Genomic DNA, 25,909 nt, shown 5'->3' with positions numbered 1-25,909 from the left:
TTCTTAGCTAAACTTGATAGTTGAAATTTTAGTGGAAATAGTGATAAATGTTCTAAAAAATCAAAATAATTACTAAAGTATGTATTCAGTATTGTTACTTAAAATAATTTAAAATCACTAAAAATGACTGTATAAATTTTATAAAATTATAATTACTTATATTTCATTTGTAGATCTTAATAATTTAGACAATCGTTTTCCTATTAATTTAGGGTATGTTTTTGTTTTAATTAAAAATTCTTTTGATTGATGTGTAACTGCACCATTATCTAATTGAAATTTACATAGCATATGTAAAGGTTCAAGCAATTGTTCTCTGTAAATTGAATTGTTTTCTAATTGAGATAGAGCTTCAGCTGCAGTCTCCAGTGTACTTAAGCAGCCTTGAGTTGGCTGTGTTCTTATGAGATAGTTACTAGTGCTTGTAGTAGTAAGTTTGACTTGTTTAATTACATGTAAAATAGGGCTTGATGCATATATGGCTTTAGCTTGTGGCCATGTTCCATCTATTAATATAATATTATAAGAGGTAGCTTCATGTTTTAAGTCCTTAATATCAATGGCAGCTTTACTAGGATATAAAAGCACAGTATTTGGTTGTGTTAGAATATCTTCTAGGCATTCATGTCTAGGTTGAGGAAATTTTTTTCCTTTGAATATAAGGCACTTATGTTCTGCTAAGCCTAGTTGTAGCATAGGAGCAGTTCGAAGGCATCTTTTTTCTTCAGCTGGGTGTTGTAATAAAATAACTTTGCTCTTAGGATCAAGTCGCTCTGGTGGAAGTGCTGAACACCAGCAAACAACTGAAGGTCTCCTAAAAATTTAAATAATAAAATTTAACATCTGTGTATCTGTGATCATTTTCATTTAAAGAAAATGGAAACTCACTTGCAATTTTCACATAGCTCTCGCATCAAAGGTGGATCAGCTGGAATATTAGATAAATCTTCCCATACTTCTAGCTCATCCATTACTTTCCTATTTAAATATTTCCGAAAGAATGAACAAATTATGTTTGAACACTTTATTCACAAATTGTTTTATTTTCCTCTTCAAAAGTAAATCAGTCTATAAATAAGTTTCACTTTTTTGTTATATTTTATATAAAATAATTCATACTGTTTACAGTCTTAGTATAAAAAACTTATACATGTTAATACTTAATACATTTTTGGTAATTACCAAAATTGTCAGTAATTACTGATGTCTTTGGGCCTTTTATATAGATATATGAAATATGCAACAGCATAAATGAAGTAAAACTAAATTTTAAAATGATAAGCACTGTAATTTCACTAATGTTATATGTTAAATTATTACTTCAAAGTATCCTGTGGCAGTTTATTTAAGTTTATTCTAAGTTTAATTCATAATTCCATAAATTAATGATAAAAAGTTCATATTTTTATATACTGTAGTAGCACTATCCGATAAGACTAGTAAAAAATATAATATGTAACATATATTTAATGCTTATTTGAAATCCTTATTCACTATTGAGTATTACTCTTACCACGACTGTCAATGTCAAATGTCATTATGAGTTGATGTTGTTTCGTTGTTCATGGAAAAGGCAAAAATATTGACACAAGACACACACAACATTCTGTACCAGATTTTTTTTTAATAGAAAAAAAAATTAGTGTGATAAGACCATATGTTAAAAGTGCTGTCATAATGGTACTTTCTTATTAATATCGTGTATTATTCTTAATTTTTGATGGGACATACCTGTGTGACGACGCAGTTTTAAATCGCATATTTATTTTGTACCAGTACGATTTTAAAATACATTCACAAATTTAATCATCACATTAATTTTATTGTCGTTTATTAAGTAATCATTAACTAATCTATCTTTTTAGGTTTAAGTTTATAGGTTTATTGTTATTTTTTATTCTTTTTTTAGAAATTTCCATTTTTGGGCTCTTATTTTGAGGATACCCCCGGGGCTATAAACCCTTCTCCTAATTGCGACCTTGTCTTTTGTGTCAAATTAAGTATAATACACCTAATATAAATATTTAAAAAACTTGCGGCTTAATTTGGCTTTTTGAAGGAACTAGAGAACGTAAATAAGATTTATTTAAGTATGTATTTAAATATTGTTGCCATTCTGGAGTCGCTGTGTGGATGTGCCATATGAATGACAAGAGCTAGAAAATGATAAACAATAAATAAAGCCTTCATATTTAACACAATATTGAACAAAAAACCGAATGTTTTATTATTTGCTATAATAATTAAGCAATTTTTCAAAGTTTCAATACACTCGGTTAGCCAAAGAGTAATAAAATTCCTAAGGAACGGGCTGACATCTAACTTCAAATCACTTAACTAGGTTAGCTAAGTGCTCATTTTTTATATGAATAGTACATTACTTAACTAACAGATGTCATTATGTTAGTAGCAGAGTAAATATAGATAATTCTTTTGTTTATTTTTAGGTAAATACGTACATCACCGTGGAATATTAAATCGAACACAGTTACTTTCTTAAGCAAATACTCATAATAGTTGTTAAAGAATAAGCTATATATATTCATAATATAGATCATTGACGCCATTTTGCGCCGCAATTTGAACCTATTATTATGATTGGAATCTCTTTCTTGCACAAGCAATTCACGTAAGAGGGAATGAATAAGCTGCAGAATTCACTAGCTTTCTCCCTTTGTACCTACCTAAATTTTTATGCGAAAGATTTGTAAACATGGTGGCCAAGCAATGTAAAAATTAAGTGCTTAGCTGATGTAATTCGTTTTTTTTCGTGAATTTTGAAGAATATTGAAGTGGTTAGTGACTCTACATTTTCGTAACGAGTAACAAATCATGATATAAAGGCTATCGAGCGATGTAGAGGTTTTATATCAAGTATTTATGTAAACGTATACATTTATTTGGCGCCAACGTCGTAAAAACCGTTAAACTTATTATATTATTACATAAAAACGTTAAATTAACATGTTCTGTTAATGAATCTATGAAATTGTATGTCTCTGATGTGGTGTAAAAAACTCAGTTTTTAGTTACACGGTGAAATAAAACTGGTCCAACGAGTGTCGTCAGATCTGTCATTCCGACAAATTAGTATTGGAGTTGGAGGAGAAAACGATACTAATTTCTGGAAGTACTGAACTTATCCGCTGATAGTATTATATTATAATGTAATCTATCATATATTTCAGATTACGTCAATGTATACACATGCCCCATGAGTGAAATGAAGAAATACATAGTATTATATTTTGGAACATCTTGACCAACCTTGAAGTAAGTACCTCATACGTGATACGACTAGTAGCGTCATTAGATATTAATTCAGCTAGTTAACAACTAAAAATTTTACGTGTACTAATAACTTAGGAAACAAGAAAACAAGAGTTTTTTGTTTTGGTATTACAAAACAAATGTCATGCTTTGCTTTAAGACATCAGTATCTAACACAGTCCTTTACATATTTTTTATGTTCTACGATGTAAATTAAGGCAAAACAATAAATTAAATTTAACATGTCATTTAGTATTTTCAATAATTATATAAACTAAAAGTTGTCATGTAAAAATACTATTATTGTGGTGGTTGTTTGTAGTACTTATTTCAAAAACATTGCAAACAATGAATGTTTAAAGCTGAAGTCTATGTTTAGTTTATTTGTCTGATTATAGTATAACTAGAGAATTGATTTGGATTAAAAAAGTAAAGTCATTATAGTTTTATTTTACAGTATTTTTCTTTTGTGTTTTTCTTTCTATTTCTGTAAGTATTAATTCCTTTTCTGGCCTGCTGGAAGAAATCCTCTAAAATGATAATGCCTACTATATACATTTCTTGTATCATAACCTTTGTATATTATGTCTAGAATGTATAAGAAATAAATAATGCATTCATATTAATGGTGCATTAGGTTCTTAATACCCAATTTATCTTATAATTAAACTAGTTTTTGATAATAACAACATATTTTAAATGGTAACTTTACCATAATTAAAAGTAAATACAAATAAACACTAGCTAAATATAATACTTATAAATGATCTATTATGGTATTTTTTATTATATTATATAATTTAATTAATAATATTATATTATTTAATAAATTATACCTGTTATAATCAGGTATATAAAAATAGCCATACTATATTTTTACCATACCATAGCCATAGCCTTCTACTATAAATGGCTATATATAGGTTGATAAAGGATCTTAAAAATTGTTAGTTTTATTACAGTTATTGTGAATTTTCCTAATTATTGTCTTTTAATTTTGTTTTAGAAATGGGCACAGAGGTGCCAAAAACGCAAGATTCAAGTGGTGATTCGGATTCTAATAGTGATTCCGAGGTAAGCTATATTATTTATTTTTATTTTAATATGATTAATTTTCTTGGATATAGGCAAAAAACAATGTATATTTTACAAATTTACTTGTCAATAATCATGTTGTATTTTACAATTTTACAGAACAGCAGCTCAAGCGATTCTTCAGGAAGTGATTGGGAATGTTCTGGTAATAAACAGAGCAACACACGGAAACCACATTTCTCAGTTACTTCTTGTGACACTGGACTGAAATTAAAAATTGCCGCAATTCTTCCAAAAAAATCTACCCCCAAGAAAACTATCAAGCCATCAGTGAAAAAGAAACCTCACGAGGTCACGCCAAAACCATCGAAAGATAAGCAAGAGAAGAAAAAGGTGTCTGAAACCAGTTCAAGTTCAGAATCATGTAGCAAATGTTCATCTGACTCATCCAGTGAAGATGACTTGCCACTGAAAACTGTTAAGAAAAACTTACCAGCTAAATGTTCTCCGCAGAAGACAACATCGAAGAATGCAAAAAATGTTATTAAAAGTGATAGTGATGAAGAACTTTGTGAGGCTAAAGATACGTCTAAAAATAAAGACAAGTCCTGTGCTTCAAAGACTAATGTTCATGTGAAAAAAACTAAAAGTGATGATTCCAATAATGACATCAATGTGAAGAGAGGGCAAGGAAGAAAACGCTCTAAGGTAAGCACAAGTGTTTTTCTAATATGTTTTTTGGCATTTTATAATTCAACATTAATTAATATTAATAATAATAATTTATAAAAGAAGAAATTGCAGAAGTAGTTTTTGGTTTATAGATGTAAATATATTTTTATGTTAATTTAAATTAATGCATAATAAAAATGTCTGCAAATGATAGCTTATAGCCATATCTATATATGAGTGTAGATTTTTTTAAGAAAGGTTAACTCTGTTTCGTTTAATGTGTTGTATGGCAGCCTAAATATAAATTAGGTATAAAGAAAAATTTACTGTGTCATAATGTTCTGTATACTTATGAGTGGGGTCAAAATGTTTGGAAGAGGTAATATATATATATATATATATATATATATATATATATATATATATATATATATATATATATATATATATATAAAAGGAAATCAAAAGCCATGTTGATGTTTACTACTGCCGATAGACATGGTATTCTATAAAAAGGTAAAGGAGTTTGAGTAAGGAGAACTGAATGTGAGATAAAGAACCTTTGTCTAGGCCTTATTATTCACACTAAGAGTAATCTCTCAACCTAATTTGTTCTCAGTGAATCGTATGGTAGAGATAGTTGTAGTGACCCCAATTATTATATTGTCTGTAAAGAGAAAACTGAGAATGTCTGGCTGTAGAGATGAAAAAAGAAATTTCTTCTGATTTTGATGAAACTTTCCAGGGTTTCTCTAAGACATTACCTGTAATTACTCTGGCTCACTCACCCTTTAATCTGGAAAACAACAATACCAAGTATTGCTGTTTGGTGGTTGAATATTTGATAAGTGGATAGCAAGTACCAGAAGAACTTGCACAAACCCACAACACTTTAGACACTTTAGACAATGCATAAAGAATCTATTCTAAGCAAATAAGACAATCTTGCACACAAGGATATTTCTTAATAAAATGTTGAATCAACAAAAGTATAGAAAAGGAAAGAAGTAATAGCCTGCAAACACCCCACTGGGTTTAGGCCTCCCCTCCTTTTTGGAAGGAGATTATTCCACCATGCTGCCTCAATGACAGTTGGAAATACATGTAGGTTTTATCATGATGTGTTCCTGTAACGCCGAGCACGAGATAAAGTATTAACACACATTAAGCACATAGAAATTCAGCCTGGATTTGAAATCGCATCCATCTCGGTTCCCTTGCAAGAGCATAGATTTCAAACCAACTCTATAAGTATTATTTGGTTAATGAACCATTCAGTGGATATGCGTGGCTTCAGTGTTGTTTGAGATTGCACATATAAACATATAATGAAGCAGTTCGTAACTGTACCTAAGAATCAACTTTTCCTAGAACCTAATCAATAGTCTGGGTAAGTGACCATCAGTAGGTGACATTTATATTTTGTAATTAAATATAAGCATATACATAATAACTTGTCATAGGTTTCTCTCCCATGCCTTTTCCTTTAGTTTCTCTTATGACCAAACATTGCTATTTATTTTTATGAAAGTATAATATAAAGTTCCAAGAATAAATGGTGGTATCCGCATTTACTGGAGATCAACTTATCTTTAGTTTTCATGCTGTAAATCTGCGCTTTTGTGGTTAAGCCTGTTGAGGTTCACACTACCATCGGTATTGGAGCAATTCCTTGTAGATCCGAATAGTTGCTAAGAGTGCATTTTTTTTATTGAAAATATTCAAGATTGATAAACAAGTGCATCATTCTACTCGTTTTATTTTCTGTTTCATCAAAACGAAAATCCGTAATATTAACGTTTAGGCGCAACGGTTGGTCTTTTAATTTCATATTTATTAATTTCTATGTTTTATTTATGATAACAGGTGAACCTCGCCAGTTTAGTAAAGGGAAATAGTAATGATTGCGTATTATAAGGTGGATACTATGCTTTAATATATATATTTGCTTGGCCATTTTAAAAATACGATTGATAAATTCGTCCAAGAAAATTGATCTACAAATTTCGTGCTCTGTGAATAAAATAGCATCACAACTAGGCTTACAATGTTACAAAATAAATTCTGAGAAATAATTATCTTATCTAAAAATCGTCCAAATAAACAGATTTGCTCCACCGTATCATTTTATTTCGTAGGAAAGATTCCTTTGCCTGGGTACGATATATCATCTAACTCATTGTTGAAACTGTAAAAACATTTTTTCATGTTCTGCTGACCGAATTTCAGCCATGGTATCCATATCTGCAGAAAATATGTATAAATAGTGCTTGTGCACTCTCAATACTTCAGCACTTATGTTGTTAGTCAATGCTTCTTTCGCTCTCATAGTTTGATGAGAGGGTAATCCCACGAGTTCGAAGAGAGATTTTTTCGATTGCCTCGCACGTGATCACTACACTGGCAGTTACTTGATAACAACCTACTACTAAGAAGTATATGACAGAAAAATCGAATTAATAATTTATAGAACAATAATGGTAGAAGTACAGGAGGCACAATTTTTCAATGTACACTCGTAAATTGTCCTGTTCTGGGTTGATAATTAAATAAATGCTTCATAATTATATACAGAATTTTTCATTGTTATTTATTAGAATGTCGGCTAATATACCGATTCTGTAAATTAACGCACAAAGGAATGCTTATTTTATTTTATATACAATGCCAGATGTTCAAATAGTCCATCTGATAGTAAGTGGTCACCGCGGTTTATAGACATTGCAAGTATAAGAAAAAATATCCCTTATACCCGTATATAGATTACACGCTTGCTAAACCAGAAAATAGCTACAAAATGTGTTGCTGTTTTCTGGTAGAATGTAGAAGTCCTGCTAATCAATTTCTGGCCACGGCGATTGCTTAAGCGAGACTAGTCAATTGCACAAAAAGCACAACTATGTTGACAAACCTTAGCTCACGCTCTGAGTCCCATGGAACGGCTAATGCTAAACGACCGGAAAGAGGTTCAGGCGCTGGAACAACTGTTTTATGTGCTTTACAAAGCATATGAGTGCAATTACTATCAACTTTCCAAATTCTAGTTACCGATAATTTTATGATAGGAAGCCCTATAACTTTTTATTAATGGGACCTAAGGTTTGAACCTAATAACTCAGGATCTGCGGCCCTATGAGTAAGACATCACACCATCGAGACGGACGAGCAGGAGAACTCGTGGAATCAATTATGAATGAATAGAAACCATTCATTCATAATTGAACTAGCCTAACCTAGAATTTTTTCTTACCTAGAATTGGTCCTACCTAGATTTTTCGGAATCCCACTAACACCAATTTGTCAAACCGATTTCGAACTTAGCTTTCATCTAAATTATTCAATACAATGTATCAATTTTGATCACGTGATAAATCGAATACATAATACATATCCAATCTTAACATTTGGTTTTTTCTAAAAACGAAATCGTCAATCACCATTTGTATTTATTGCCCGATGGTTCCATTGTCATTCGAGTCGCAACTTTGTTGGTCGGTTTGGCGGTTTTTCGAGCGCTACTAAGGTGGCCGTCCCCGAAAATAAGTACATATTGATTTAAAAACGGTGGTATAAGTCTGTCACTGTTTTATTATTATTACCAATATTAATTATAAGTACTTAACAAACAACGCGGATGTTGCTAGAAAGTACACATCGTGTTGCAAGTGTGAATAGAAACTATTACACACGCATATGTAAACGGTCGCCCATGTTTTGCGTGTTCCCACCAATGTTTGTCAAATTTTTCGTCAAATCGCGACTACGCATCTGTAGACAACATACAAGCTACACAGAAATTTAGTCTTAAAATTTCGTGCTTAATATTTGAGCACGTTTCTAGTTATTACATATATACATATGTATGTATTAGTAAAGTTTGTGGATAAATAAATAAATTTGAAATATAATATAATAAATATAAATATCACCTATTTGTAGTCAAATTTTAATTTAAGTTTAAAATTATAAATAAATAAGCCAAAATATTAAGAAAATTTAACCTCATATTAATTTACTATAGCGTTATTTTATTACTGTGAATTTCTTGTTCTTTATTTAAAGACTTTCCAGCATTAACATACATTATGCAATCTAATGACATCATTCTCGGTTAATCAATAATGTATTCTTTAATCTTTAAAAGGTATTACAGTGAGGCGCAACGGATAATATGAAATCAAATTTTATTTTAAGGGTTTTTAGTCCGTTTAATTATTTTCAAGAGCCCATATGGGATAAGGTATAGAATAAATCTATTTTAAAAGAAAATCGCAAGTTCGATTCGGGCAGGCAACACCAAGTATCGATGTAGCTAATTTGTGTTTTGTATATAGTTCATCTTCTACGTTTTGAGGAGACCTGAATGTGTCTATAAAATTCCAACGCATTAAACAATAGTGGAACAAGATGGTTGAAAAAGTTCTAAATATTTTTTACAAATGAGAAGACAGCAGTGGAAAATTAACAGTTCTCTGCTATACATACTTTTTTCGAACAAGTCGTCATACTCTGAAGGGATTTCAATGATTTGTATTAATTTTCTTTCTAATAGCATCTATGTTTTATAAAACGATGGCGGGTCAGTGAGGAAATATTTACAGTAAATATTTTTTTCATTGCGTTTGAGTCACTTTAAATACCCTTTCGTCTCTCATATAATTCGTAGAAAGATATGACATCACCCAAAATATTGTTCATACATAAACATATGTCATGTGAAACGAGCATCGCCGACATGATCTGTGAAGTTACATAAGCGTGTATTTAACTTGTCTTACCCTATTTAATATTCAATCCGGTTTAAATTGAGGGGAATTTTATTAAAATATTAAGAAGGGTATACGAACTTAAAAGGTACCCAGAATTCTTTGTTGTTATTCAAACTTATACATTTTATTGCTTACGTTATTATACTCGTTTACCACACGTGAAGTGAGAAGTCTATAGAAATGGGATGATTTTATTTAAAGGAGTAAAGGGACCCTAATGTAATTTTTGTATACTCTAAAAATGGGGTGAATATGGTTTACTTATAAATGCTCTAATAAATTTATTAAAGTATATTTTTATAATAACATAATTTTGTATCAAACATATTATTATTATAAAATCATATGTTTTAATGTTATTAAATTATTGTAGAATTTAAATTCTCAATGTCTCTGTAATAAATATTAAATGGTAGATTAGTTTACTTCACAATAAAAGATATTCGTTATTCATAATATAAAATAACTATGTTGAAGATTGAATATTATACAAGGTCATGAAAATGTAGTAATCAATAGTTAGTGCACGTTTTTTTCCATGTGACTCAATGAAAACGCGCAGTTCGCATTCCAGACTTCGAGATTTATTTTTGCTCTTCAAACATTTTTATTTCATAAATGAAAATAGGTTATCTAGCAAATTTTTTTTCTATATTAAATACACTGATTAGAATTATATTGAGAAATATCGTGATATAGAAACCGTTTGAGTGTATACTCTGGGGTTTTCATATTACATATAAGTAAGTTTGTCTATGATTTTATTGCTGACCTATTTATGAGTAGTTGGAAGAAGAGTTTTCTAAAACAATGTATCGATAAAAATATAAATAAAACTACAAAAAAGTAATTGTAGTTGTGCTTTAAGTCCGTGATCTAATGAGAAAACGATCTTAAACCTAAACCGAAATGAAAGTGTCTAAAGATGATATCAATACAATAAATTAGGTTTTTAAATAACTGTAGATGGTATATCATATCGTAAAATATAATAAAAAAAAATTTAAACAAATGCATGTTAGCGTAGCCTGAAAAATGCACAGCATTAGGAAACCATACACATCAAATTATATGTAAGGTAAAGTTGGAAGGAACTTTATGTGTCGGTACACTCGCTACGAGTTTTAATCAAAAACTTAGAAACGCGATACTAAAAGTAATTGTGTTAATAGTTACACAAAATAGTTGTAAGAGCCAGAATCCGCGCCCCAGATTGCTATTTTTGCATCCTGCTAATATGATGCGATATGTGAGTCAGATCGCATAACACACCAAAAATTTCGAATATATTTCTAAATTTTATTTCAGCAAAATTTTATTGATTCTTAATTTTGATCATTTTAATCGTTTCGTTTAAGTAGAAAATGCAATAATCCTGTACAAAGTGGAGATTAATATAGAAAACTACTATGATATCAATATACATGTGTGCACCGCCCACAACTAATCTGCGAGTAGGTCATTCACTTCGAGGCCGAATAAAATGCTCATTGTTAGCATTGACGGATCAAATCTGTACAGATATATTGCTCTGTCTCTCAGAACATCGGACTGAATATAAATTTAAGGTAATTGAGATATTCGTAATCGACAAAAGCTTTCATGATGAATACTTCACGTAAGATTAGCATCGCTATAATGCATATTTGTGGAATGTGACGTTAGGATCGGGTGTCGATCTATCTCTTGTCGCATTATCGCAAACAATAACGTAAGTGATAGGCGGGAAGGTGTCGCAGTGTGTAGCCTGGGTGGTAGAGCGTGCCGCGGTGGTTAGGGTAGGTGTGCAGCGTGCAGCATTTAATTAAGGCGGTGGGTGCGCTCGGTTCGCGTGCCGGGCGCCGGCCGTGCACTTCCGGTGCGCCCCAGGGGTGCTGCGCTTTTTCCTCACGGGGGACTCCGATCGAGGAAAGCGCGACCGGTCGTCACCCGCGCCGAGGAATTAAAATTTTTCACGTAAACTGGTTTGATAGCGCGTACAGTGGCGGAGTGGGGGTCGTGAATACGCGTCGCGCCGGTCATTAGCTGGCTCGCGGCGAAGCGCGCGCGCGTTTCTACTCCTGCGTGTGCGGTGCCGCGCAAATGCGTACTTACTCGCGTTTTACGTGCCTTAACCATTTCGCAGACGGTTTGACTAATGTGATTTAGTGGTTGTGCTAATAATAAATATATGTGAAACAAAATTATGAAAAGTGATTGAATTTTTATAAATGTAAATAAACAATATATTGCTATTGATTAATATTTCGAGTGTTAAAATGATAATTTTATTTTGTAAATAAAATTTTGTACAATATTGAAATTAATTTTAATAACTATATTATTTACGTTATATAATTTATTATTTTTACATATCTCTCATTGCCGTGTAATAATAGTTCATTAATTCGCCATCTTTCGAATTGTTATGCATGTCGCGATATTAATTTTGTGCAAAACAAACATGACGCTTCGATAAGCAAGCGAGACAACGCCGCGAACGCCGAATTTCCCTTATCAAACGCTTAGCGACGGCTCAAGGTCACGCGTTATCAGAGTCATTCTTGTGAATCCAATGGATTTGCTCTGTGATTGCGCTCTGCTGCAAATTAGCCATTTCTTTCGTCAATTACGTTATGTATTATTACGAGTGTTATGTTAATAGCTTTAAAAATTTGTTTGTTTATTGCACGAAACGTTATTTACATATTCAAATATCGTATTAAAAGCTGTAAAACATATTTTAAATGCTTAGTTTTTGATGGTAATCGTGTAATCGATTATCTTCGTTACTCAGATTAATATCCCAATATTTTAAAACAAAAACGAAGTTTAATTAATTGTTTACAAACTGGAACCGATTTTTAGCACAGCTCGTTATGTAGATCGCGACCCAGTTGCGCGTGATTGAGGATAAAACAATATAAATAGCTCGTCAACGCTCGGACGTGAGCGTAAGTGTAACTAGTTCGTTCAAAACAGTGTGTGAGTGATAAGTGAGACTAGTGCGGCCGTGTGATGTTGGCATGATGCGGCACGCCGCCACCTCTGCAGCCTGGACCGCTCCCGGCGAAGTCTGGGAGTACGTCAGCCAACTCGTCAGCTCCTACCACGACCAGCACGATTGCCAGGTGCGACACAAACGCCCCTAACATACACAACCAACTCGACCGCATCTATAACATTTATAACACATGTGACTCACGTCAATTAGCTCCTCTCGTGTACGTTATTTATGTACAAGTTTTTGGTTAGGATCGCACATCGTATCTGGTTAATTTCATTCCTAACATTTTAAGGCGGGGAAAATTTTATTAGATTGACCGCGCTCGTAAAGAATCGCGGTTACGTCAATTTCATTAGATACGGCGCCCAATCTCATTAAAGATAAATGTCAATTTCTGTTACACAACCGATTCATACATGTTACATGCTTGTTTATTTATATGTACGTAATCTAAATAAAAATACACTAAGACTATGCATTTCACTTTTAATGAGTTTCGATTTTATACATGTTACATCTTCATGTTTCAAATTGCTGTTGGTTCTAACATTATTAAGCACCTAATTAAAAATAAGTATATTATAAGGTTGTATGAATGTGATTGTTTTAGATAGCTTCTGTTCGTTGAACCTATTTATAAAGCAACCAATAAAATGCCACGTAATAGACAGATCAAACTTGCTTCATTTGACCATGAAATTGTGATCGAGCGAGCGCGACAGCGTCGCGTGTTTAGACATGGTGTGCATACATCCATATAAATGCTCATGTGTTCTCTTACAAAACAATTGATTTCCCATTTTACAAACAAATAAAATTAAAACAGCTCGTATATATAAAAAAAAAACAAGTATGTATGTTTCAGAATTTATTGCAGTTGACATTCGCGTGGGCGACTATTTCATTCTGCTCATCAGAGTAATCACATTTAATGAATATACCTTACGATCAACCTTATGGTCGGTATTTTGTCTGGATTTTTCTTACATAGATTTGCCTAACTTAATTTGCTTAAATCATATATATTGACTATATATATATAAGACTATTAGTATTAAAATGGATCTTATCGATTATTTTAATCTTGATAACGATTTTATTAAACTTCGATGTGAAAGTTGACCTTCATTATTGCTTAGTTTTTTATTGATATAGGTAGGTATTAAATCATGGATCCGGCTGTTAATATGAATACGAATATATTTAACAAAAAATAAAGTGTATAAAATATTCTGTTTTTAATAATTAAAGATGTCATTGATCGTTTCAAGGATATTCCATATTAACTGCTTTTCAATATCATCGTTTATCTTGTTTAAATTGTAAAAATATAATAACACACCGAATGTATTATTGTAGATAACACTGACATTGAATTCTTTATTTTAATAATGCTGTTAATCAACTTCTAGATTCGTGTTTTTATAGCGATGAAACTCGGCAGTGACTAATGAATCTATTAATAACGTTGTTTTCTACTCTGTACATTTGTCATTACTTCTCCTGGTAATATGACTTTTTGCTGCATAACTAGATCATTATAAAAGAAAATGGAGGAATGCGATGTGCCGGCGGACCTAAGTCTCGCAACTGATTGATGTGCGTCGCCGTTAAAGCCCTGTAGATCTTATCTTGGTATCTAATAGCTTTAACGAGATTACGGTACCCTACTTGTTCAATTTACATCTCTTCCTGATTATTATCGAATCGTTTTGCGTTATCAATGTTTTCCTAACAGTTGTTGTGGACGTGACACAATAAAATATATTTCCGTAAATATTTCCTTGTTCTTTAGTATTGTTTCATTATGCTCATGTAGCACGCCTCTCATTGCGAACGACTTTAATGACCGATTATGCAATACGTTAGTCCCATCTAAAGATGGCGATGATTCAGTTCCATGTATGTACGTCGATATAGATATCGATAATAAACACAGTTCGGTTATACATTATTTTAAATAGTTCGCTACGTCTCAGAAATAGCTAAATATGTAGGTATTCGTTAAGAAATCTTTAGAAAAAATTTTTACAAATTTATATGTATTAAAATTACAAAACATATAATAACTTTGCTCAAAACTATTAAAATATTTTATAATAATGCAGCTTTATGAACGAACATTCGCGACGTTTATTCAAAAGGTGCGTGCTTACATTAATGTCAGTGCGGCTCCGGCATAGCGGTCGTATTGCATTTTGCGGTATTTGACGAGTGTTGAATTTGCAGACGCGTTTATGACGGCGGCGGGAGGAGATGGAGATGGTAACTTAAACCGGTTGGACACCTTTAACGTGGCGACTGCCGGCTTTTGGTGACATCCGCAAAAAGTGCACAACCACATGCGCAAATTTCGGCACATTCTTAATCGAAACATCGATTTTCAAGTTCAATGCTAAAGATCGCTTCTAAGTTCAATCATTAGACGATGCATTGATTTTCTTCGCGCCGAGTCGTTATCTAAACCGGTTATACTCTTGTTTGTATATCTAGATGATTATAAAGTCATGTCTTGCAAATATAGCATTTCTACTTGCCAGCAGGGACACAGATTTTAATGATTCTATTAAAATAACTGTAGCCGTTTCTATTGGGAGAACTAACTACATTCCTAATGTAAAAATTTTAGTTATGATTAATATACGAATAGCTACGAATAGCTAATTCGTCAGGTATAAAAGATGCGTAAGTGAGACAGGTAAATGTTGTGAGAGAATGCAGTTTGAATGTATGTGAGTGTATATTCGACACGTTTGCGCTCACACTTGGTCACATCGATTAAATGCACCATTACTGCATGCTTATATTCAATCGGTCTCCTTTATATGTAATTCGCCGACCCTCATACGGGCCTTTTGTATTAATAAACGCTTTCAATCAGGCTTCTCATGTGCCAATTAAATATTTATGAGGGTCTTCTACTGTATTTAGTGGTGTCTCGGGGTTTATAGTTTTTGTTTTATAAGAATGCCTATCTAAGTCATTGATTTTCATCGGCCCACGGCTCTTATGTAATTATTAAATTTTATTCACCTTGTTTATCTTTTTAAAGGAAACGACATCTAACGTGATTTAAATTTATACCTCCACATGTGAACATTATGGTCGGAGTGGGCGGTTAATTTGTTTGTCTCTGAGATTTATCTCTTAAATATGTGTTAAGGTGTTATGGATTTAAGTGGTAAAGTTAGTAGAATCAGGGATTATTGCGTATTAACGACGCGTCGAGTAGGCGCTCGGGGAATCGGGATAAGCCGGTCCAACGGCCATCTTAGTTTTGCGTCGTTTAATAAAGCCCCTGCGACAACTGCACGCTTCAATAGGGCTGACAGTCATGATATACCTGTTTGCATAAGAGTACATTCGAGGAGCTTTGAATATAAATCGCCCGTTATCATATCTACGATGCATGCACGATCGCTTATTCATATGATATTGTTACATTTCCCACGCCTGTTTTCTAAGCGATATTTTGAATTTTAAAAATTAAATTTTTTTTTTAGTATTTGTAGTGGTATAAGATGTTGTGTTAATACAATTTCCACCTTTAAATTATTATTAATTGTTAATCAAATCTATCGTATAAAACAAAAAATCATTATCATGTTTGGAGCGTGATTTTTATATTGTTATCATTATTATTACAATCCAGCCCTAGCTTCTGATCGGGTAATGCAAAACGAGGCTCGGGAATAAATCGTTTACATGGTTGTCGGCGTAAACTGGTCTCAGTATTCGTCGCGCGGTAAAATACTGCGGAGGTAAAAAGCTATCGGCACCATTACACTTGTCATAACTTTATCTGTTTTGATCTACTAATATTTATTAAAAAGTAAATAATTTGTGGCAAAGGAACAGAATATGCAGAATAAATTCTAAAATTAATAAATATTTAGAAAATATTTACAGATCAGATCCCAGAATGCCACATCTGATTATAGTGTACGCACTATGTTGGAACATTTGTGCGGTTGGTACAGCTTGTAGCCGTGCAGTGGCGGTCTTATCTTACCATTAGAGTTATTACGGGTCGGTATCTCGCCCATCGCACCGCTTCGATTGTTTCTGAACCCGCCACAAAGCCGGGCGCTACACCGTAATTGACCACTGTTTACTTCCACGGCAAAGTCTTATTTTATGCATTATTCTGTGGTCGCAACGTTTTAAAATATCTTTCCGCTAACAAGGAAGTATTTCAGTTCGATGAATGTTTTGCACTTTTTATGCCCGTCGGTTACCTTGAACCGTTCCAGCAGCACTCAATTGCTCATACACTACTCTATACTCGACATTTTATAGTTCTTATTGTTTATATTTTGTTTGAATATGGTTACGACAATGGACCGTATTGATATTTATAGCAATAGCAGCTGCTGTTTCGATTTTATCGATAATTCGGTGCCCACTTTATCAATTATATTCATAGTGTGCAGGATATCAGCAATCGAATTAATTAAAATTATCTTTAACGTGTATATATTTAAAATATACCATAGTTTTTAAAAATATAATAATATAATAAAACGTATACACTGTATTTCAGAATTTATTAGTTGCTTTCCGTGTAAACTGCGATGAAGTATGCGAAGTTCATTGGTAGATAGTGCCGGATGATTGCCGCCCACACGTCTCTCAAGTTCAGCATAGTTATATGCTATGTCACTTATCATTAATAGTAATGCTATGGAACGATAATATGCTATTTATATTTACTTGTCGAGACTAAACTAGGACCTAGTAAATATTTAATCGTTAAAAACAATGTATTTTTTCCACAAAGCGGCTAATAAAATAGTAGGTGAGTATTATCAGTGCATATGCGTTGAAGCTGCCTGGAAATAAAAACACGTAAGCAGATCAGAAATAAACTCAGTCTAAATAATAGTAAGATAAAGTACACAGAAAACACGTCTTAGAAGATTGGCTAGTTTGAAAATAAAATATATATCCATCCATATATTATTCAAATGACAAATTAACTATTGATAGTTTTATAATTTGAGATATAATATATCGTATTTGTGTTTTAACGTTTTTTTTTTATTACAGTAATAGTTATGGTTGTATATTTTTTCTAAATGAAAAGCAAATATTAATTATCGTCGTATTTAACAGTACGGTATTGAAGCGTCCTTGGATGCATCTCCTCAATTAGTGGGGGCGGTGATCGGAACCATCGTATCCGCGTGTGCCGACTGACGCGTGGGAATGCAGTACCCCTACCTCCCTTACCACATAAACAAAGCTGTAGAGCTGTTTTACGTAAAGCATTCCTTTACCTATTATATAAAACTGCGTTTATTTCATTTAGCTTTTGTGGTTGTGAAATTCGTATAATCTTTGTTTTGTACATGTTTTTATATAAAATTCCGATGTGCGTGTTTTCACAATTCTTCTCTTCTTAAACCGCTTGACCGATATTTATGAAATATTTATACGGTTTTTCCCGGTTTGTGTCGTCGATATCGATATTCATCAAATACCGTACCAAAATTTTTTCAAGTACATTTTTATATTTATCAAATTAAAAGAAAATATAATCTTTAATCTCCAACCTTTCAGCACTTCTCCATATTAATTGATGACTTGTTAATCTTTTACAGTATATATAACCTGATCATTCAAATACAATTGTGTTGTCATCTGATTTTGTTATTTTTATTCGGCGAGACAGTTCCGTAAACGTTTCAATCAAAAATGTTTATTATTATCTAACCTGAACGCAAAAATAGTAATTGTTATTCAAAATACTTGTGTTGTTCTGGTAGACTTTTTAATTATTATTATATTGTCAATGGACGATTAGTTGTTAATGTCTATCACGTTGTATGTATTATGGTAATTTGCGGTCATTACAATTATCCTTTATAATTATTTTGTAATTAATCATTAATTACTTCATTGTTATTAACGTAGGATCGTTGAAGCAATAAACAATTGAAGATGTATTAATAGAAAATAATTAAATTATTTTACGTTAAATTGTTGTACCTAATAAGAGCGTAATAATTATTGTTAGGTATATGAAGCTTGGATTTTGAAAGCAGTTGTTCCAACTACCATTTGAAAAACATTTTCAGTATTTTTAGTTGAGATTAAAAATATTAAAATACATCATTAAAATATTATAGTACTAAATTATTATTCCCGAGATAAGTTAGATTGTGGCATGTCAGGTGTATATGCTTTATAACTGATTCTAGGTGCGACTTTATGATCGTATGGTTCTGCGCGCTACTATTGTTCTAATAGGCCCTCGGCCCTCCTCTCGCACTTCGTAACACCCGGCTTGTTACTCGCCGACTTGAGGTCACGTTCAACTTGATCTCGTCGATTCTCCGCGCTTTTATGGGAATTGTTCGGATGGATTACTTAACCGACCATTTTATGCTGAGGGTTACAATATAGTCGCCACTACTTCTGCGCTTCGCACATAGATCGTTCTATAATAAGAAAATATATTTTAACATTTGCCTAACAGGTTTACGATCACGTTCAAAGTCAGCTTTGAGTGCAGACAACGGTAATCGTGCAGCGACTATCGTAGTCAATTAATCTCAAAATGTTTCACTGTGACTTTTTGACGTGCCGTCCTGATTCCGTGTTACAGTGACGAGGTACGGCAATATTTTACACATGATTAGAACGGCGCGCACCGGCACTGTATGGGTAAGCAAATTGCGCCGAACGCGACGCGCAGTCACGATCTGAACTTCGCGGGAACCCGGGAAATTTCTAGAGAATTCCAACGTAAATGCTACAGCAGATATTAATGGGATTATCGGTGTTCATATACCAGTCGGCTCCGTACATGCTCTTAAAATGTTTAAATAAAACATTGTAATTTATTCCGAATGATATAATATAATCTAACAAACCGACTCGATATTCATTGAAGTTCCTACGGTTTCAGACCATTTCATCAAGGAATATATTTAGATCGGGACTTCTCAAGTCGTTGGTTATTCAAATGAGACAACGTTCTTAGCCGATTATATCGCGTAACGGATAAGGAAGTTGCGGTCTGCTATCTTGTCATCGCCGGGAATACTGCCACTACGTCGTGAATGTTGTGCATAGCACGGTACTTCATTACCAACAAGCCATGTTATATGTATATAGTCGTATAAAATATGATTTCTCAATGCCCGTTGAGACTTACTCCCTTTTACTCAGAGCGACTTAGGAAAGCAACCAGTTCTAAGCTAGCCTAGCTTTCATGCGATTACTGCTTATCGCAAATCATTATTTGCCGTTTCGAGAATTGGAATGCAGAATCAGTACTTCATAGTAAAATATATGATGAGTTATAATTTAATGCGCCAAGTTCATAGTCTGTCGTGATGATTCGTAATTACAACAGTTTCGGAGTAGTTATTATAATACTTTTTCATAATAGCTGCCCATATGCGTGCAAACTTTTGTGAACTAACTAACTCTTAGTGCTGAAGGGACGTTTTAGAATTTGTCAATTTTTACACTGTTTATTTTTTTTTATTACTATAAGCAACAACAAGTCACTCCCCTGTTACTAAAAATATTTAAAAATGCTTGACTACATTAAGGGTACGAGTGTTATTAGTATTATTACATGAATGCTCCATCCATTTGCGCCCTAATGTGTGCACCTTAATTAGTTTGGTCAGGATCTGTAGATTATGATCGAAGGTACCTACTACGTTATCGGGCGCCTAATTCTGAGTCATGGGCGCCAGTGTGATTTGAAATGTTGTCGCGGTGTAAGGTTGACAAATAACAACAAGTTAATTAATATGTTTTGGTGGTATTTTGTTCTATATATAAAGGTTATATATACAAAATACTTTATGCTTATATTAAATGAAACGAAAATATAACACGGAGTTTTGTAGCGCTGTTTTTATTACGTTAAACTATTTTAATATTTTTCTTTTCATTTTCTAGTTACAAATATTGCAATAAATATTTAATAATATTTGTGATAGTTAGATACATTTGATATAACTATTTGATTAAAGATTGAAATCTGACATTTTGTTCCTTATCGACGAGAATAGTGTGAAGTTATAATTCATTTACTGTTATGTTCCGTTTAAATTATAATCATACAAAAGTTGATTTAAAATGTGCATTATTAGAGTATTATATATAAGTTTGTATTTAATAAACGAATTATCTAGCAATCTAAAAATTCATGATGCGTATATTATTTCTTTAAAGAAGTTAATGTTATCGCACTAATTAAAATGCCTATCACTCAAAACGAGTCAATAGGTTAGTCGGTAACCATTCTTCAGGTCGACGTAGTAGGTGCGGTGTGCATCGGTGCCTGCCCGCCCGGAACGGCCAAGGCAACCCTTCAATCTACACGAGCGTTGTCTACATGTAATATACAAATGAAAGGCGCATTTCTGTATCATTAGCGAGTATTACTGTAATTAAATCTGCTTTTGGTGATACTGGAAGTAATGATTATATTATTAACGTCATCTATAGTAGTATTAGGATGCTCACTTAGGTACATTTAATGGCATAAATTAAAATTTAGCACTATATTTAGAAGAAAATTTAATTAGTTTCTTGCGTCCAATTGGACGTCATAATTGAAATATAAACAATGAAATAATATAATAGATGTCATAGTAAATTCTGTGTACTTTCAGTCGAGCACGGTAAGATATTTTTATCCTGAAGTATAAAATTAACTATTCGGTATTATTTGTACACGTAGTATTATTACTCAGATCTTATTTAAGTTTATTAATTTGAACATTGAAAAAAAGTGCTTCCAATTCTCATACTATAATTTGGACGACGTGCATAATTTTGAAATGAATATTCGATAGGATTCAGCGCGCTTGCCCGATTTGTTATTGCGTCATTTAGTCTGGTACTAAACATTGGTACATGTTTCGAATAGTCGAAATTTAAGCTACTTTAAGAAAGAGGTCGATAATTTTGACATATTTTCGTAACACTAGATAAAACTACAGTGTATGACTTGTGAAGACATAATTTCAAAAAAGAGAATATAAAATAATATGCAATTAAATTATAGTAAACATTACGCCTAAGTTTTAATGTAAATTTATTTGGTAGATTTTTCTGCATTATAATTGTATCTCGCATTGAACTGAAATTCTGAAAATGTTTAGTATTGCTGTGCCGAAAATTACGAAATATTCAATCCATTATTATATGATATATTTGAAATTTATTGTATTATTACTGACGGTCAAATTACTGTATAATGGTTTTGATATTTTCGTTGAACTGTTGTGTAATTTTCTCGTTTATTATTATAGCTCGGGTCGCATAGATATATCAAATATCTAAAATTTGTATAAGTTAAATTCTAATAATTAAATTAATCTAAATTATAATCGACATACTTATTCTTTGCTTAAAAAATATATTTAATCGGTTAATAAAGTTAGATACCGACGAAAAAATAAATTATTTTTTGTTCATTCAAAGCGAGTCACGAGGAAAATCTCGTTTCGATATCACACATGTCTCGATTTTACAACATTGTTTTAAGTATGTATGTATTTAAAATGGCGGTTGTAACGTCAAGATGCTCTCAGTCATCATCCAGCTACTTAATATTCACGATTGTATCTCGTATAATGTTCGTCGTTATATAAAATACTCCGCTCGATAAAACACTTTCTTTGCAGTTTGATTATAAAATATACTTATAGTATTATTATTTATATAATAAATTGAATATATATTTCATCTTCCACATATACATGCAGCCAACAATCTTCTTGAGCTATGCACCTCTAACTTGGAAAAATTTGAATCGTTATCAAAGGAATCCATGTGTAACTGTTTGCATACTCAAGAAGATGAGTTGGCCTCTGCTAACACTAATATTAACACAGTGTCCCAACCTCTCAAGTTGAGTCAATGTTCACCAGGGTTCCACAACCACAATAAACTGGGGTTAGAAATAAATATAAATAAAAATGTTAAAAATGTTATAGTAGTATCTGACAAGTTAGGTCAGGGCTTTGGCTCAATACTAAAAAATGAGATAAAAAATGTAGTCAATACATGCTCACCCGGGGCAACCTATCAGTACCAAATAAATAAGATAAGTTCTATGCATCTGGATTCCAATAATATAGTTGTATTAATGCATGGAGACAGCTTGTCTCTGAACAAAAATAATCTAATTAAGGATATAAAATTATTATGTGAAATTCAAAATCAAAAGAAATGCAAATTTATAATTAGTACATTTCCATATTCACATACCTTGACAGATGCACAGAATTTACATATTTATGACTTAAATGTATCTTTATACAATTTGACCCGACATTGTAGCAATGATTTTATGTTATTTGACATTAATAAATTCATATATAGATTTAAGTTGACAGAGGGTACTATGTACCTACCAATAAAATCGAGAAGACAAATTGGTAACCTAATAGCTTACAATATCAATAATTATTTTATGCCTAATGTTACCAAGGATCATATGCATAATAAAAATAACAATTTAATTTATATTAACACTGATAAAAGTAATTTAAATTGAATTTTAAGACAAAAGAGATAGTCTCTGGCTCAAGTATTATTAATACTAATATTAATTTACCTAATAGTAATTTAACCTTGGATAAATTCCTAAATCTTAAAATTAGAAATAATCAAAACAATAATAATAGTAAACTTGTAAACCTGGTGCACCAAAACATTCAAGGAATGACAGGAAAAGATTTAGAAATTGAGTTATTCATAAACAGTAATGCCATTGATATTTTATGTATAACAGAACATTGGCTTGTAAATTATCAGTTTATGTTTAACTTTAATGGTCACCAGATGGCTAGTATGTTCAATAGAAAAAAAGCTATACGTGGTGGCTCATTAATACTTATTAACAAAAATCTAAAATTTAAAGAACGTAAGGATGTTGTGAGCCTTTCTATTGAGCAGACTATTGAAATAGCCTGTGCAGAGCTTGAGCATGTCATTGTTGTATGCGTATACAGACCTCCTAGCGGGTTATATGAAGCATTTGAGAAAATATTGGAAAGTGCATTATTGAAATTATCTGGATCAAGTAAATATATTTTTATTTGTGGTGACTTCAACATAAATTTATTAGAAAACTGTAGCACAAGTATTAGATTCAGATCATTATTATATTCATATAACCTCATTAACTTATTCTTAGAGCCAACTAGAATCACTGAATCCACTGGAACATGTATTGACAACATATTTACCAACTGTGTACCTAATCATAAATGTATTATAAATATGTTAAGTTCTGATCATTGTGGACAGTTGGCTTCATTTAATTCGCAAATAAATAATAATGCTAAGGATTTAAAACAGACATTTGTTCCAATCAATTTGTATCGAATTGAGAAGTTCAGAAGTAATATCATGGCAAAGCTCTCATATTTACAATTAAATGATAATTCTAATGAGCTTTATAACAATTTTTTTAAATTAATTAAAACAGAATTTAATGCCATATTTACTTCCAAGACAGTCTATTCTAGGAATTTTCTTAAATTTAATGATTGGGCGACTGTCGGAATTCACAAGAGTAGGCAGAGGTTGTATGAACTTTATAGTGAAAGATCATACAACCGGTCTTTTTCATTTATCAGTTATGTTAGTGCCTACTCTAAACTATTCAAACGTGTATGTCATACAGCTAAATCATTGCATATAAAAAAAAAAATTATTGAGGCACCTGATAAAATTAAAATGACATGGAAAATTATTAATTGTGAAACTGGAAGAGTCAAAAATAACATCTCCGACTTTAGCTTATCTATTGACAACAATTTATTTTCCTCAGATCGGGATGTTGCAACTGTTTTTGAAAATTTTTTTGCTGACATTCCATTTTCGACAACTAACTCATTAAATTCCTCTCCTACCGTTGCTGAATCATTATTAAAAAACCATGTGGAAGAATGTAATATTAGCTTTAAATTTAATACAGTAAGTGTAAGTGATGTAATAAGTTCCTTCAGATCACTAGATATTAAGAAAACGGCCGATCTGTGGGGGATCTCTGTCAAGGTAGTCAATTCAATAATTGATGTAATCGCACCCTACCTTGTCACTATATTTAATAAATGTGTCCTTAGTGGCGTGTTTCCTGACCTCATGAAACATAGTAGAGTATTACCAATATTTAAATCAGGTAGTACATCAGACCCCAACAACTATAGGCCCATCTCTGTACTACCAACTCTTAGCAAGATCTTTGAAAAGTTATTACTAAATCAAATGCTAGTACATTTTAACAATAACAAGTTGCTACACAAGAAACAATTTGGATTTACAAGGGGTCGCTCGACAACTGACGCTGGTGTTGAGCTCGTTAAAAATATTTACAGGGCCTGGGAGGAGTCACAGGATGCCTTAGGGATATTTTGTGATTTATCTAAGGCCTTTGATTGTGTGCAACACGAAACGTTGGTCAGGAAGCTACGTCATTATGGAATTAGGGACACTGCACTCAGTCTTCTGATTTCGTATCTGAGCAATCGCATTCAGAGGGTTGATGTAAATGGAAAGAGATCTCCCGGGTCTCCAGTTACTGTGGGGGTCCCTCAAGGATCAATTCTTGGACCATTTCTCTTCCTTGTTTATATAAATGACCTGCCACATCTCCTAGGTGATAAACTCGAGATAGTATTGTTTGCTGATGATACTTCTTTAATTTTTAAAATAAAAAGACGTCTTTCAATATATGACGATGTGAACAATACTCTCTCTGAAATAGTAAATTGGTTTAGTGTTAATAATTTAATGTTAAATAGTAAAAAGACTAAATGTATTAAATTCACTACTCCCAATGTAAGATGTGTCAAAACGAGTGTACGTTTAAACGGGGAAGCATTAGATGTTTTAGAATCAACAGAGTTCCTTGGTATGACAATAGACTCTAAGCTCCAATGGGGCCCCCATATAAATAAATTGGCGAATAGACTTAGCTCTGCAGCCTATGCGGTAAAAAAAATTAGACTTTTGACTGATGTGGATACGGCACGCCTTGTGTACTTCAGTTATTTCCATAGTATAATGTCGTATGGCATCCTACTCTGGGGTAATGCAGCTGACATTAATACTATTTTTGTACTGCAGAAGAGGGCTATTCGTGCAATTTATAACCTGGTCCCAAAAGATTCGTTAAGAGGTAAATTTAAAG

At 32.3% G+C, this 25,909-nt stretch overlaps 2 protein-coding genes across 4 annotated transcripts in view; one reads left to right on the top strand and one right to left on the bottom strand.

Moving 5' to 3' along the window:
- LOC125067771 (tRNA-uridine aminocarboxypropyltransferase 2) lies at positions 1 to 1,519 on the bottom strand. Its single transcript, XM_047676525.1, has 2 exons — positions 889 to 1,519; positions 1 to 814 (listed from the first exon to the last, which is right to left on the bottom strand). The coding sequence occupies exons 1-2, from the start codon at positions 969 to 971 to the stop codon at positions 157 to 159; spliced, it is 741 nt and encodes a 246-aa protein (XP_047532481.1). The 5' UTR covers positions 972 to 1,519; the 3' UTR covers positions 1 to 156.
- A 1,148-nt stretch (positions 1,520 to 2,667) lies between these two features.
- LOC125067804 overlaps positions 2,668 to 25,909 on the top strand; it is a 47,397-nt gene continuing 24,155 nt past the window's right edge. Inside the window, exons 1-4 of one of the 3 annotated variants that reach the window (XM_047676588.1) lie at positions 2,668 to 2,795; positions 3,189 to 3,273; positions 4,277 to 4,344; positions 4,465 to 5,013. In XM_047676588.1, coding sequence (XP_047532544.1) covers positions 4,279 to 4,344; positions 4,465 to 5,013 — 615 coding nt within the window. In that variant the 5' untranslated portion in view covers positions 2,668 to 2,795; positions 3,189 to 3,273; positions 4,277 to 4,278. Of the gene's footprint in view, positions 2,796 to 3,188; positions 3,274 to 4,276; positions 4,345 to 4,464; positions 5,014 to 11,659; positions 11,959 to 12,076; positions 12,857 to 25,909 lie in introns of those variants that run through there. The other 2 variants (XM_047676590.1, XM_047676589.1) reach the window with 2 other exon arrangements.

Source organism: Vanessa atalanta, chromosome 12 (genome assembly GCF_905147765.1).
Source record: "Vanessa atalanta chromosome 12, ilVanAtal1.2, whole genome shotgun sequence".
Taxonomy (NCBI): domain Eukaryota; kingdom Metazoa; phylum Arthropoda; class Insecta; order Lepidoptera; family Nymphalidae; genus Vanessa; species Vanessa atalanta.
The sequence above is the reverse complement of the archived record's forward strand: the minus strand, read 5'-3'. Positions and strand labels throughout refer to the sequence as shown.

Excerpts from the sequence above, each read along its gene's own strand:
- LOC125067771 (XM_047676525.1), bottom strand. The coding sequence starts at position 971 with ATGGATGAGCTAGAAGTATGGGAAGATTTATCTAATATTCCAGCTGAT. Across the intron at positions 815-888 it reads GAGCTATGTGAAAATTGCAA|GAGACCTTCAGTTGTTTGCT; the intron begins GTGAGTTTCCAT and ends TTAAATTTTTAG.